General features: G+C 52.1%; 1 protein-coding gene across 1 annotated transcript in view; it reads right to left on the bottom strand.

Moving 5' to 3' along the window:
* The window catches only part of POU2F3 (POU class 2 homeobox 3), a 72,242-nt gene extending 58,077 nt beyond the window's left edge, over nucleotides 1–14,165 (bottom strand). Inside the window, exons 1-2 of the mRNA XM_008513735.2 lie at nucleotides 13,826–14,165; nucleotides 7,357–7,425 (exon numbers count right to left, since the gene is read on the bottom strand). Of these exons, the coding sequence (XP_008511957.2) occupies nucleotides 7,357–7,425; nucleotides 13,826–14,165 (409 nt within the window). The remainder of the gene's footprint in view (nucleotides 1–7,356; nucleotides 7,426–13,825) is intronic.

Genomic DNA, 14,165 nt, shown 5'->3' with positions numbered 1-14,165 from the left:
CTGTAGTTTCACAACCCCCGCAAGGACCCCAGCCGGCCTTTGAAAGAGCAGCCTAGACCAGAGATGAAGACTGCCAGTAGGTGCACCTCTGGTCCCGCCCCGAGGGTTTGGAGGTGGGGATTGTGTGAGTGTGAATTTGTATTTGTGTCTGTCTGTCTGTGCGCTTGGGAGATGGGGTGGGACAGAGTGTAACTCATCTTAGTTGCCTGGATGTTGGCTGCTCCTCGAGCCCCTAAGATTTACCCTAATTTGGTTGCTTGTTTCTCTTTAAATTCTTTTTCTCCTGTTCAGCACTTTTCTACACCAGGTGTTCATTGCCCTAATTGTTTCTTGAGGAAGAGGTAGACCAGGAGACAGAAAGTGTTTACTCACAGCTAGGGGGCAGGGTGTGTGATTTGGGCTGCCTTAGTGGAAGGCTGAGGCCCAGAAAGCTACAGCGGCCCCGAGTCTCTGGACGCTGCTCAGTGTCCAGTCTCCCAGTTTGTGTGTGGGGGACCTACCTCTCCTGCTGGATCTCCCCATCATCACCCCCACATTACCCACAGCGGGAGTAGGAGGAATGTTAAGAAGGTCGTAAGATGTGCCCAGGGTCAGAAGTACCCATTGCTCACGGAATGCCTACTCTTACACACGAGGGAAACTCCTCTGAGGCAGAGCATCTGAAAGTGTGGTCCAACAGCCAGGGCTGGTCTGTGAACTGTTCATTAAGGGCCGAGACCAGGGATGTACAAACGCGGAGAGGAAGAATTTAGAAATGTTAATGGCACCTCAAGCACGCCATCAGTGGGCTCTCCCTGCTGAAGTGGATGGAGACCAGTTTGGGCCCTGTGGAACCTGTGTGGTGGGTACGAGCTGAGTGCCAGTCCTGCGCGGTAGGACCACATACGGGTCTGTGACACACTGGAGGTAAAACGACTGGTCCTGCACCCCAGATTGTTTGTGAAGCAGTGCTCTAAAGAATGACCACCGGTGAAACCAAGTGGAGATCTGGACTGTAAAAGACAGCATGTGGACGCCACCCACCCAGCTCCCTCACTTTGACCCCTCTGAGGCTGGAGAGAAGGGAGGTCCATGTTCTTCTAGGGGTGGCAGAGATGGCAGCTGGGGTGGCAAGGGGCCACTTCCTTAAAGAGACCTCCAAAAGGAAGAGGGAGTGGTGCCAGGCAGGATCATCTGAACAGGAGGGTCCTGCCTTGTCCATCCTGTGGGTCTGGGTTTGGGAACAGACAGATGAGAAAGTGTCTGAGAGCTGTAAGGCATGGCACAGGTGTGAGCTGCTGCTGTCACTGCTTTATTGGCTAAGGTTCCTGAGAGCTGGGGAGGTGATCCCTGATGTCACAGGCCGCCCCCTGAGACCTCCAGCATGTACAGCCGCAGGATGCAGCCTGGGTGGTGAATCAATACTTTCTAATCTGCCTGTCACAGAAACTGGAAATAGGTGGGATGGAAGCCACTCTGGGTTTGAGAAGGCCAGAACAAGAGGCAATGGGCTTATGCTGCAGCATGTGGGTCTTAGGTGAGAGATAAGAAAGGAGTGTCAGGCACTGAAGATTGTATCCTACAAGGATAGGTGGCCAAGAGAAATTGGAGGATTAGCTTTTCTTAAGGATGAAGAATAGATGAGGAAAACAAACGTCTCTGAAAACAGTAGTTTCTTTCATTTTCCAGAGATAGTTTTGAAATGTCTCCAAAGGAAGAGAGAGGTATGGACAAGACACCCTCTCAGAATCCTCACACCCTCAGGGATTCCTATCAGTTCCCCCTGGGCATCTGGAGGAGCTGTGGCTTCATTTTTCTTTTCCAGCAAGGTGAGGGATGGAGTGGGGACAGATGGAGACACAGGAGCAGAGTCACCAGGCTTGGATCCTAGAGACTGCCTGCCCCCCCCCCCCCCCGCCCCATTTTACCCCTGCAGCACGCTCCTCCCCATAGAACACGGAGGAAATGCAAGTCTAGGGCACAAGTAGACTTGTCCCACATCGCTCAGTGACAGAGCTCTGTCTTGTCGTGTGAATGTTTCTGATAATTATCAATGTAAGGATGGACTGTATTTGTATGGTGGCATATACTTTGCAAAGTACTTTCATATCCACTGTCATTTAATCATAAAAGGAAGGGTGTGTGTGTGTACATGCATGCAGATGTGCCTCGTTTAGAAAGCGCTGTCAATAGGAGACTTCTGCACCTTCCCCTAAGGCTCGCCTTTCCCTAAGTACTTCCTGGATTTCTCCTGTCCTCTCTGTCATTGAAAGAATAGTTTTATTCAATAAATATTTGGATTGAAAACCACACACATTTCTAAAAGTCTTCTGCCTGTCTCTGCCTGGAACCTCACCTCTTGGTCGTGATGAGACACAGTTCCTTTATCCTCAGCTTGTTTTCTCCAGGACTGAGCAGGGTGGAGACGGCGAGGCCCCGGGAATGAATTGACGGGGAGTTTCTAGCCTTGGGTCAGTTACTCATTCTTTCTCTGGGACCTTAGGAAAATCACTGACCTCTCTGGGCTCCCTGTAGAATCATGTCAATTCCTTCTTAAAACCATGCTGAAAGTTCCCAGTGTTAAGTGAGCAGACTTTCTGCAAAGAGTCCCCAAACAGCTAACTCACCTCAGCGGAACTTCTAGGGGGTGGGACAGACGCTAGTCACTTCGCCTGGCAGACAGGACAATTGAAGAGGGGGAAGAGGGGCAGCAGGAAGAGACGACTGACAAAGTCCAGTCCCCCCTCACCTCTAGCCCCTCTTTTCTTCCCCTAGACTCGCCTCATGAAGTCCTTCCTTCCTGATCTCTGAGCAGGACCAGGGAGCCAAGGCATTTGCTCCTCTGTCATCTGGCTTTGTAACCCTACCCCACTCCCCCTGTCAAATGACAACTGAGCCTGGAGAGTTGCAAGGGGTGGGGGTGCTGGCGCATTGGTGAGGCTGGTTCAGGATGAGAGGAGGGAAGGAGAAAGTTCTCTCTGAGGCTGGATCCTTGCCCTCCACAGCTCACCAGAAGGGAGTGGGCTGGCCGGCTCCTTCCCTCACTTTCCCAACAAGCATGTTTTTGCCCCAGACACAGCTTCTGCCTCTTGGATTAGACGACCCACTAGTAGGAGCTTGACTCCCCTATAGTCCCTTGCTGGTGTCACGCTGCACAATCTTGGCACCTCCCTGATGCTGCCACTCTCTTGTGTCCTCTGTCCCTGGTCTCGGCTTGCTCCCCAGTCTTCCCACCACCATCTTTGGGTAGAAAGTCACTAGAAAGACCCAGGTTTAATGCTGTCATTTGCTTGGTATGGGATCTTGGGAAAATCAGCTAACATTCTTTCCTATGACCAGCCTCAATGTCTTCACCTGCAAAGCGGGACGGTGACATGTGCCCTCACAGAACTGTTGTAAAGGCCAAATGCAGTAAGAGCTTGAGCGTGCTCTTCCAGTCACAAGTTGGCATTGTCACCTGCTTCACCATGAATTCCTGCACTAGGAGGACAGCTCCTTGAGTTCAGGGGCTGTTTCTTCATCTTTCTGAGCTGGGGCTCTGACACAAGTGCGCTCCAGAGATGTTGGTTATGGGACCAGGTAGGTCAGAGAGAAGGATCAGAGCCCAAATAAAGCAAGGCAGCTGGAGATGTCAGAGAGAGAGAGATCAGAAAAAGGGGACCGTGAGGGGCTGAGGGAGTGGGGGTGGAGGGGCTGAGGAAGCCTTCATACAAATGCAGGATGCGGAAACCGATGGGAGAGAATCTGGAAAAGCAGAGCCGTGTACTCATCTTTTAAAATTCAGCCCTTAGCGATTATCCAGTTCAAAGCTCTCTTTTTTTTTTTTTTTTTTTTTTTTAAAGATTTTATTTTTTCCTTTTTCTCCCCAAAGCCCCCCGGTACATAGTTGTGTATTCTTCGTTGTGGGTCCTTCTAGTTGTGGCATGTGGGACGCTGCCTCAGCGTGGTCTGATGAGCAGTGCCATGTCCGCGCCCAGGATTCGAACCAACGAAACACTGGGCCGCCTGCAGCGGAGCGCGCGAACTTAACCACTCGGCCACGGGGCCAGCCCCTCAAAGCTCTCTTTTAAGAGAGGAAAATAAGGTCCGGGTGGGGAAACGCTTGCCCAATAATCTGCAGGGAGTTAATGGCAGAACCTGGAGTCAGACGGGGATTAGTTTGATTCCTAGTTAGATGCTGTGTGATCCTGGGCAGGCTAGTTTCTCATGCTGAGCCACGATTTCCTCACTGATAAAAACAGGGATAGCAAGAACGAAATGAGATGATGTACATAAAGTTCTGGGTACATGTGCGTGTGCCTGGGTATGAGGAGAGGCTCTCTGAATGTGGCTGGCCTTTCCCTCCTTCCTCCGGAGCCCACTGTGCGTCCTCCCCTGGGTTTGAGGCTACGCTGTGACCAGTGTGGTCAAAAGTCGTAGGGTGAGTTGCATGGGTGCTTGGGGGTTGTCAGTTACGGACCTGGGGGCTTTTGGAATGTGGGTAAGGCTATAAATTCTTATCAACCACTCAACTGAGAACAGAAAAAACTATTGTCAGCCTCCAGAATGAAGAAAGAGTAACAACAGGTGAGGAGGGAAAAGGAAAGATAGAGAAGCTGATAGTTCAGAAATCTAGAAACAGCTTGGCTCCAGTTGTCAGGAGGTGTGGAAATAGCATCGGAGCCTTCTCTGGTCCCGTCTGCTGTCACACTATGAGGCCTTGGGCCTCTGTCCATGCCTTGGCTTCCTCACAGGCAGAAGGAAAGGGGAGGATGAGCTATGCAGCCAGGCCTCTACCAACCAGGAAATCTGTGTCTGGACCTGAAAATGCTCTCCTTTGCAGTCCTGGCCAGTGTGGACGGGGAAATTCACTTCCCTTTCCCAGCTCCCACCCCTGGTGCCCATTGGGGATTTCACACAACACAGTGGGTGCTCTCAGGGAGCCGGGGCTTTCTAGGTCACCTTTGTTTATAGTTCCTTTAAAAGCCAGAGACAAACCACCCCTCAATTCACGTACTGCTGGGAAGGGGAATCTGCCTTTTAAAAATCCAAAGGAAGCCATTAAACCAAGTTGATAACCATTGTGACTCATAATAAGCTTTACTCTGTAAAAAATGAGTCAGAACGACTTTCCAGGAAGTTTGGTTACTTTAATTAGCTACCTCTTTTTTCTTGCCCTGAAAAACATGCAGTAATTTGATGATCACTTAAGCATGGATGCTACCAGCCACGGAGCTGAGCCCCTGGAAGTGAAGGATCTAGAGATGGAGAAGTTCCAGACAGCACGGACTCCGTGGTCCGAAGAGGACCCACACAGAATCCTTTCCTGAATGGTGAAAGAACAAAACCAACCTCCGGGGCTGACCCCCTTGGCCTGAGTATAGGGGAGAGGAGCACCCCAGTTATCTGCAGCCATGCTCATTCTGTATATTACAGAATCACAGAATCTTAATCATGCCATCAGAGGGAATGATGACCACAGCTGCCACGTGCCAAGCGCTGTGCTAAGGGCTTTAAACATCATCTCAGCTAACTCTCAACCCACTCTCTGAGATGGGCATTAATTGTCTCCCTTTACAGGAGAGACGAGGCTAAATTAACTTATTGCATCATACAATCAGTAAGCAGGAGAACTGTGATTTTTATCCCAGATCTGTTTGATTCTAAATCCACACTCTTCAAAGGTCATCTGTTCCTGCCTCCTAGGGAGGCATAGTCTCTGGTCTAAGGGCATATATTGGATTGGTTGTAACTCTAGGATGACAGTCACATTCTGAAAGTCCCAGCTTATGTCCAGATTGTTTCTCCTTCAACCTAGCCTGGACATAGCTCCCACAGTCCTAGATAGGAGGCCAGAACTTGCTCAGACCGTCCATAACACCTTAACCGTCCTAACTCCTGGCCAGGATCTGAACTCCCTCCATCTCCTGGCTCACTTTTCAGGGTCTATGTAGCTCCTCCTCACTCCCAACACGGTGACCCTGACTTTGTCACATAACTGATTACAGAGCACCAGTGCCAGCCTGCTAAGCATGGTCTTCTTCCCACATGGACACTCTCTAGCTGTGTCCCCACACACCTGGGCAGTATACCTGGCCCACGTGAACAGAGTTGGCTCTAGCCCACCTGCTACCGAGAAAGGGTGGCCCACCTTCTCCAGAATCATGGCTTCTAGACTCTGATTTTTCCCTAGGGAAGAGTGTCAGCGCAGAGACCATGCCCATTACTTTCCAGCTGAAGGGATTTCAAAGCCTTGCTTGGGTTCTTGAGGCTGGAGGGCATCTTCTTCTCAATTAGCAAGAATAGGTGGCCCCTCCACAGACCCTTAGTAAAACATATTCAACCAGCAAATCAATCAAAAAATGGGTGCAACTGGCCCACACTCTTCTAGTTCAGCTGTCCGTATACATCAAGCAAAATATAAAACCTATAGCTCTAACTGTGAAATAGACACTGTTTCAATATTAAAGGGGGGGGCATACAAGTTTATGGTAAATGCATCCTACTGATGCCCATCCCTCCCCCCAGCAAGACCCTCAATTATCTTGTTCCCAGTCCCAAGTCTTTTAGCTTCAAGAATAGAACTAGGCTGCACCTGAAGACTTGGGAAAAGATCTTAGCTCTGGGGAACATCGATTCTCTTCCACTTCTAACTTCTACGTCTCTAATAATCCAGATGAAAGACTAATTGAGGTCTTGTTGGGATGCTATTAAAGTTATTTAGTGGTGTCACAATTTATACTCATCTTTCTTTAAGTTCTTTTTAATTATATGGAGCTTTCAAACCAAGGCTTGGGCTATGGAGTTAAAAGCAGAGAGCTATGAAACTTTCTTCTTAATTCTTTCCTGACCTCTTTCCCTTCTTCACAAAGCAGAGTCATTTCCAGGCACCACGCCTTCCTCTCTGAGTCTATTTACCACCCACATGCACGTAATTTGGAAGAGGAACAATTGCACACGGGCCTCTCTGGTTACTTCTCTGAGTAGGACTATTGAGATATCTGGGGTTAAAAGGCCCTAATCCCCATCTACGAAAGACAGGGTCTGCCTTCCATCAGTCAGTAGAAGCTGGGAACTCAGCCTGCTGCTTCTAGGGGTGTTGGAATGGCGCATCAAGAAGTGAATCTCCTCCCTAATTTCTTTGTTTTTAAGGATCTGGCCCTCTCCTAGCCTAGGTCTGGAGGTTTTGTTCCACTGTAGACCAGTGTCTACTGTTCGAGAGCTCCAGGGTCATACACCATGTCTCTAGGGAATGTCTTCATTTCCTAAGACCCAGCTTCTCAGTCTGATTGGGCGAAAGACCAAGCAAGGAGGGAAACCACATTGTTCGACAATTTGCAACAACTCTCTCCCACCCGGTGCTTTCCTGTTCCCTTCCCCAGAAGAGAAGACCCTTACCTGTCTCCACCTGGCCGAGAGCACTGCGAACATTCGTGGAATCTGCCACATCCCCACTCATCTTGATATCTGCAGGGGAAACACAACTGATTTTAATAACAGGTCACAATTTTTCTTGCTATGACACATGTGGCTTTAACTAAACAGCAAAGATGAATGTGTAATTACAACAACCATCAGACTTTCAAATTCCGGATTCCCGCACATACAATCATTAGAATATTCATAAGCTCGGGGGCACACTTCCCCTCCTCCTGTGCTGGCCTCCGTTCCCTCGCCTTTCTCTTCAGCGCTTCTGAAGGGTCTCTCACCTTCTGCATCATTCATCGCCACTTCCTTCTATCACCGGGCTCAGTTGGTAAAAATTTAACAAGGGGAGGGGGACAGTGAAGGTGGGGGATGGGGGAGAATGCTTCCCATTCTTAATCCTCATTTCCGTTGGGATATAAGGAATTTATTTTATTTTTCAAAGTAACAGAAGAAATATCCATCTCCCTCCTCTCCCCGTAATAACCCTACCCTGGGAGGTAAGAGTACCCTTGAACCAAGGCTTGCCCTTCTCACCTTTCTTCCTCAACTCCTGCCTCTGTTCTCTGTCTGGTTCTCAGAGGTCAGCTCACTGTCTGGGGATGAACCCTGGCTCCTGTGTGACCCCCATGGAGAGCCTGTCCTCTGGGATCCTTACCTTCTCTCCTACTCCTTTCACTTGCTCAGTGAGAAGGGGATGGCGGGCAGTCAGGTCAGTGCCCCACAGAGAGAGAAGACCTACCCCAGGCCCCCGTCTCAGCCCCCAAGTGCTGCTGGTCCGGCCTCTCTGCCCTGCTTCATTTCAATAAATTAAACATTTACCCACAACAGACAGCTGCCACCACCTAAGAGGCCCCTAAGTGTCCTCCAGGGTCAGCAGAGAGAAGGAAAGAGGCAACTTTGAACTAACTCACTCTCTTGGCTCCCCTCCTTATTAAACCACCCCAATACTGAAGCCGTTAAAGACAAGAATATTTTATTCAAATTGTGTTGACCCCCCCCTCCTCGCCCCCACCCTCGTCTCTGGGGCGGCACTTTAACTCTTTCAAACCAGATAAAGTCTTGGTGAGCCGATTTGCATGCCCGGCTCCCCAGCCAATCCCAGGTAAGCAGGCAGTCTTAATTTGCATCAGGTAATCAGGCAGTTGGCAGTCTGGACGCCTGAGGTCTGGAGACGATCAGGATGAGGGAAAAGGGCTGACCTCCGCCCCAGGAAAAGCAGGGAGAAAACCTTCTTCTTCTTTTTTTTTTTTTAGGGCAATGATGTGTGTGGCTCTCACAGAGATTAAATTGTGGCCCCTGGAGGCGTAGTGACTGCAGTTCAGGAGGGGTGACTGCCATGCCAAGCAAGACAGATGGGGTGTCCAGAGGCTCTCCAGCCCTTAGAACACCCCCAGAAGCAGGGGAAGGAGCAAGCAATCCTAGGAGCCACCGTGGTTTGAGGAATATTTTTGAGACCTGCCAAATCGACAACTCCCAGGTAAATGCTTGGAGCTCCACCCAGCCCTCTCCAGTCAGCCACACTGTCCTGCATGGTCATAGACCTCTAGGGGAGACCCTGTGCCCACAGCCCACCACCCCTCACAGGGTACTACATTTAGGAGGGCATTTCTCGAGCCTAACCTAAGTCCTTCTGACTGCAGTTTGAAACTTTCTGTATAGTCTGTCATGCATGAATATGCAGAATAACTAGTGTGGGCCACCTGGACACATCTGCAAAGGGCTCCTGCCACTGCTCACCTTCCGCTTCAAGGGAGAAATGGGCTTTGCTTTGTCCCACCCATGAAGTTCTACGCCTGGAGCTGGGCATTGCCTAACACAGATCTGCTCACCCCACACTTCCCCACAGGAATTCTTCAATGGGGCTGAGCAAACGTCAGAGACTGCTGGGATGGTGCCAAAAGGGGCGAGTCCTTCCCCGGGTGGTTTTTAACCCACTTCAGAGGTTAAACCCAGAATTCAGAGCATGGGTTTTGGCGGCAGACAGATCTGGAATTAATCCCAGTGCCATCGCTAACTAGCTGGGAGACCCTGGCCACGTATTTGAACCTCAGCTGTCTCCACTGAAAAATGGGACTAGTGACACTTACTTCCCAGAGTTACGGTGAGGAGTAAAGGAAATGCTGAACGAAAACTGCCCGGCACAGTTCCTGGCACAAAGTGAGCACACAACAAACAAACTAACTAAACAGATACTCAGGCTGAGATGTCACAATGGACAGCTCTGGCTCAGCACTGCTGTAATTTGTCCTTTAGCTGGGAAGCCATCAGCATTCTCCAGATTCTGACTTCATAGGAAAAATGCTCATGGGATCAGGAAGAGTTTAAGAGGAGGTAAAGCTGGGATAACCAGCACATTCTCTGAATCAACTTACTTCAAACTCCTGACGTTTAAGAAGGGCAACTCTTTAGCTAAACCATAATTTTACGCCAGTAACCCAGACTCTCTGCATCGCCTGTAAATATCCCCAAAAGCCATCTCACTCGCTCTTTAAATTAACTTAAAAGGTAGTTCTAATCACGTCTAAATATAACTTTTGAAGGAGTCAAAAGGCCCCACACTCTGCCGGGAGTGAGGAGTAAATGAAATACTGAATTTACTCCTCTACTCATTTGATGCATCCATTACGGGAGCAACATTGTGACACTTTGGGTTCCGATAGAGATTTGAGCCCGAATGGAGGGGCAAGCTGAGATGATCTGTGGATCTTGTTCGATTCCATAGGATGTGAAGATACTGAGAACCTGCTCCTGTTGGGGAGGAGGCTGAGGCTGATGGGTGGGACAAGCTTTTGAGTCTCAGTCTAAAAATGGGGCAACACCGAAACTCCCTGAGACGCCATAACCCTTCGCCTGTTAGATAGCACTTGCCAAGGGTGGGTGAGAGAGCTGTGGGGTGGGGCCAGGCGTCTTGGCTGTTTTGATCTCAGCCTGCAACTGAGTAGTCTCCTTGCCATCGCTTTCTTCCCTGGAGAGGCTCAGATGCTCTACGTAAGAGCCCAGATACCAGACATAGACCTTCAACTGCCTCACCAGCACACATACTCTGAAGCTGGGGCAAGATGCTGGCCACCCACCCTGCCCTCCCTGTGCCTTGGCAGGACCCAGGAGCAGTCAGTCCCTCTTTACATATCTGTGAACCAGGATGTGTGTGTGTGAGTCCACAGGAGCAAAGTGCAAGGGATGGCATTTCCCCCAGGCTGCAGGCTGAGTGTCCACAGTGTCCTGAGCCTTCTGGTCCAGGCAATGCCAGGAAAGCAGAGGGCCCATCCCTCTCTCTCCTACTGTTCATCTTTATGTTTTTGGAAGGAACTGGAGCTCCCTCGTGACGTCTCCTTCACACACCCGCTGATGGAGGCACTTCTACCAGAGGGAATTTAAGGGACCCACTCGTCCTAATTCTGAGCTAGCCATGGCTCCAACTCTCCCCAGGAGAAGACTTCTCTCACCTCTTCTTCAAGAGAAACCCACTTCCTCTCACAATGAGGCCTTCAAACTCAAAGGGTATTTCTGAGCTTAACTAGTATTAGTCTGTGAGACTCCATCCCTCTTTCCCAACCCTGATGGGGACAACTCACAGGGGGAAGGGCAGAAAAAGAGATGCTCTGGGGCCAACTAGGTGTCCTCCTCCAGCTGGCTTCCCACTGTTTTCCTCCATCTCTTCTCTCCTTCCCTAGCTGTCTGTCTGTCTGACTCTTGTCTACCCTTCTGCCTGTTTTTGGCCTAGGAGTGAGGAGCCCCACCTTGGCTGGGGTGCCCCATGCCTGGTGACCTCATGCCTGCTCAGGTGCTCGTGCTTGCACTGAGATGCCCTATAAAACACAAAGTGCCGAGGCCCCGGGCTGACCTGAATCAGGTTATCAGGTTATCAGGGTGAAAAGACAGGCTGACTTGGGGGCTGCAGTGCTCTTGGAGCTGACGGGGACCTGGGCGCAGAGCTTCACCCTACGTTGTGTGCTCCTGTCTCCCCTCCTTCCCCTATCCAAACTGTTCCAGTAAATCAATGAGGAGGAGTCCCCAAGGGCCCAGGCCTGGGAATTCACAGGGGAAGTGCCACTGATAAAGAATCAGCAGGATACAGGATTACTGTGAGGGGGAAAATCGAACTCCAAAGAGACTAAATTTCTACAAAGAGGGTGGTGGACTGAGAGACCTGAGACAGGGACCCATACTGAGATACTCCATAGAGGGACCCTCCCTCACAGACCCCACAGCAGAGCCTACACTGAAAGACCCTACAAAGATGACCCTGAAAAGCCCACCAAGAAGACCCAGCAAAGAGAATCCTCAAATGGAGACCAATCACAGAAACTCCACAGAAAGTCCCAAACTGAGAGATCTCTTTGAGGTGCCACTGAAGGGGAACCAGACACCACAGAGGGGCCAAGACAGAAACCTCAAGGAGGCCTGGACGGCCCTGAGGCCCAGGCTACAGAAATGGGTTGTGGAGGGGCAGAAGTAGCTGTAGAGAGCTGAATCGGGGACCCACCCTGAGGAGTCACCTGCCTTGGGGTCAGCACGATCTCCCCCTCTGTGTCTGGAACCCCTTTGTGTCGGCCTACAGTGGACAGGCATGAGGGAGGCATCTGGGCTTCTGAAAAGCATCAGCCTGGAGCTTCCTCCAAGGCCAAGGCATGCAGGCTTGGCCTTCTCACCTCTACCTCACTCGCTGTCCTCCTCTGGCTGGATCCTCTTAGACCCTCGGCTGCTTCCCTGCTGGGTCCCAGCTGTCCCACCTCCTCCCACTTGCCCCAGAGCAGGAGCCCTCAGTAGACAATGAGGCGGAAAACCCCCAGGAAGTCTCTGATCTTGATCCTAAAGAACTTCCCGCTGGGGGCCCACCTTTCTGAAGCCTTGCTCCCATTCAAACGTGGGTCTTCTTGGTAGGGGGTGAAGAAAGGAGAGCAGGGATCTGCCCCAGGTCTGCCCAGCTCCATGTGGGTGCCACAGGGTCTGGCAACAGACTTTCTCCAAACATTGGATGACACCCAGTTGGATGGTTCCTTCCGCCTTCCCTGGCCCTTCCTGGCACGTCCTGGCACCTGGAGATCCACTCAGAGTCAGCACCTCTCTGTCAGCCTGCCTTTCTCTCGGCCCAGCTGGGACTGCTCTGGGGAACTGTGGACCCTGTGTCTCCTCCGGGCACCCACTGCTACTTGTTTTCAGGATTGGTGGGCTCCAGCCTGCTCTGTGCCTTGGGGCGCGTCCGGAGAATTGCCTCCCCCCACTCTTCCTCCGCACTCTCCCAGAAAGGAAAGCAGGTAACAAAATTCCCATCAACAGCCCTGAAATCCTAACCAAAGGGCCTTGGGTGCTGCCTCTTTGCAAGGTAAGTTGCTGGTCTGAGATGGCCATTCAGGCTCAGCGTTCTTCACCTCAAGCCTGTTCTCTGCTCAGGCCCTCAGACCTCCAGATGCCCACCCTTCAGGATTAGCTCCTGTTCTAGGCTGGCTGTGAAAGGAGGGATCAGCAGAGCGAATGGAGGGGCCTCCATGTCCATATACCATTCATGCAGGGGAAACGACTCCTGGAAAAGCATTTCCATCTCCTGGGTTCCCACCCCTGAGGAAAAGAGGGCTTGGTATCCGAACCCATGGGACATAGAATACAGAGGAGGTATCTGTCATCACCCTCTCAGACACAGAGATGGAAGCACCTATCCCACAGGCCCCTGGGCAGGCTGCTCCTCCTGTGGGGTCCCACAGAGCTGCTGAGCGGCACCTGCACACAGACTCCAGCCCCACCCTGCACTGAGCCTAGAGCACCGCCAAGACCCACAGACCATGTGAGTGGGCACACCTTCACACACGGGGTCTGCGGCATCTCTTCTCCCAACGTGCACGGGAAAGGTAGACTCACCTCTGATATGCACGGACACATGCTTCCAGAAGCCCTAATCAATACATGTGTGGCATGGCACCTGCCCCAGGTGTGCTTCTATAATTGTCTGGCCCCACTCACTCCTCCTGGGTCCCCCAGCCCACCCCCAGCCCTTACAAATGTCACTTTGCCTTCACTTCACGTAAATGCCAGGGACACCAAACACATAACATGTGGATACATGCATTTTCCTCACTTATGCCCTCCCAGGTCCACACCCCTGGCTGACTGAGTGAGCCACCCTCTGCAATCAGGGAAGAGGGCGACCTCACGGAGACGGCCACAGTTCAGCGTACCCAAGTCGCACACATCTGCCACTCTCCAGCTGTGAGAGAGTGAAGAGGGTGGGCTTCAGAATCTCTTTCACCCCTGCTGCAGCCCCCGCCCTCATTCTTTTCCAAGGTCCCCCGGGCATCTGCCTGCTTACGCCCGCCCCTGGGTGACCCGCTATCCACACTGCCCTCTCCTGGCCGCTGGGGAATAAGACCCCCGAGCACGGCGCCCCTCGGCCCCTTCCCGCGCGCAGTGACACCTGTCAGAGCTCACTGCCTCTGCCCCTCACCTGTGTGCATGGGTTCCAGATTCACCATCCTGCCCCAGGAGGGGCCAAAGCCAGCGCCCCCCCAGGCCCCTCGCGTCTGCCCCAGCCGGGCCCCCGGGGAAGCCAGGGTCTCCTTCCTCCCGTCCCGGCCGCCGCCGCCGCGGGAGCCGCTGCCGGAGCCGTCGCCGCCGCCGTCGCGCGCTCCGCTGCTCCCGCCCGCCCGGGCAGCCCTCGGCGCGGCCAGGATTGCCACACTCCCCAGGTGAGCACGCGGCGCGGCGCGGGGCGGGGGCCGCCGGCCACGCCCCCTGGCAGGGCCCCCGCTCCTGGCCCCGGGCCCATGCAAAGCGGCGATTTGCAT

Source organism: Equus przewalskii, chromosome 6 (assembly GCF_037783145.1).
Source record: "Equus przewalskii isolate Varuska chromosome 6, EquPr2, whole genome shotgun sequence".
In the NCBI taxonomy this organism is placed as follows: domain Eukaryota; kingdom Metazoa; phylum Chordata; class Mammalia; order Perissodactyla; family Equidae; genus Equus; species Equus przewalskii.
This window is presented reverse-complemented; position numbering and strand designations above follow the sequence as displayed.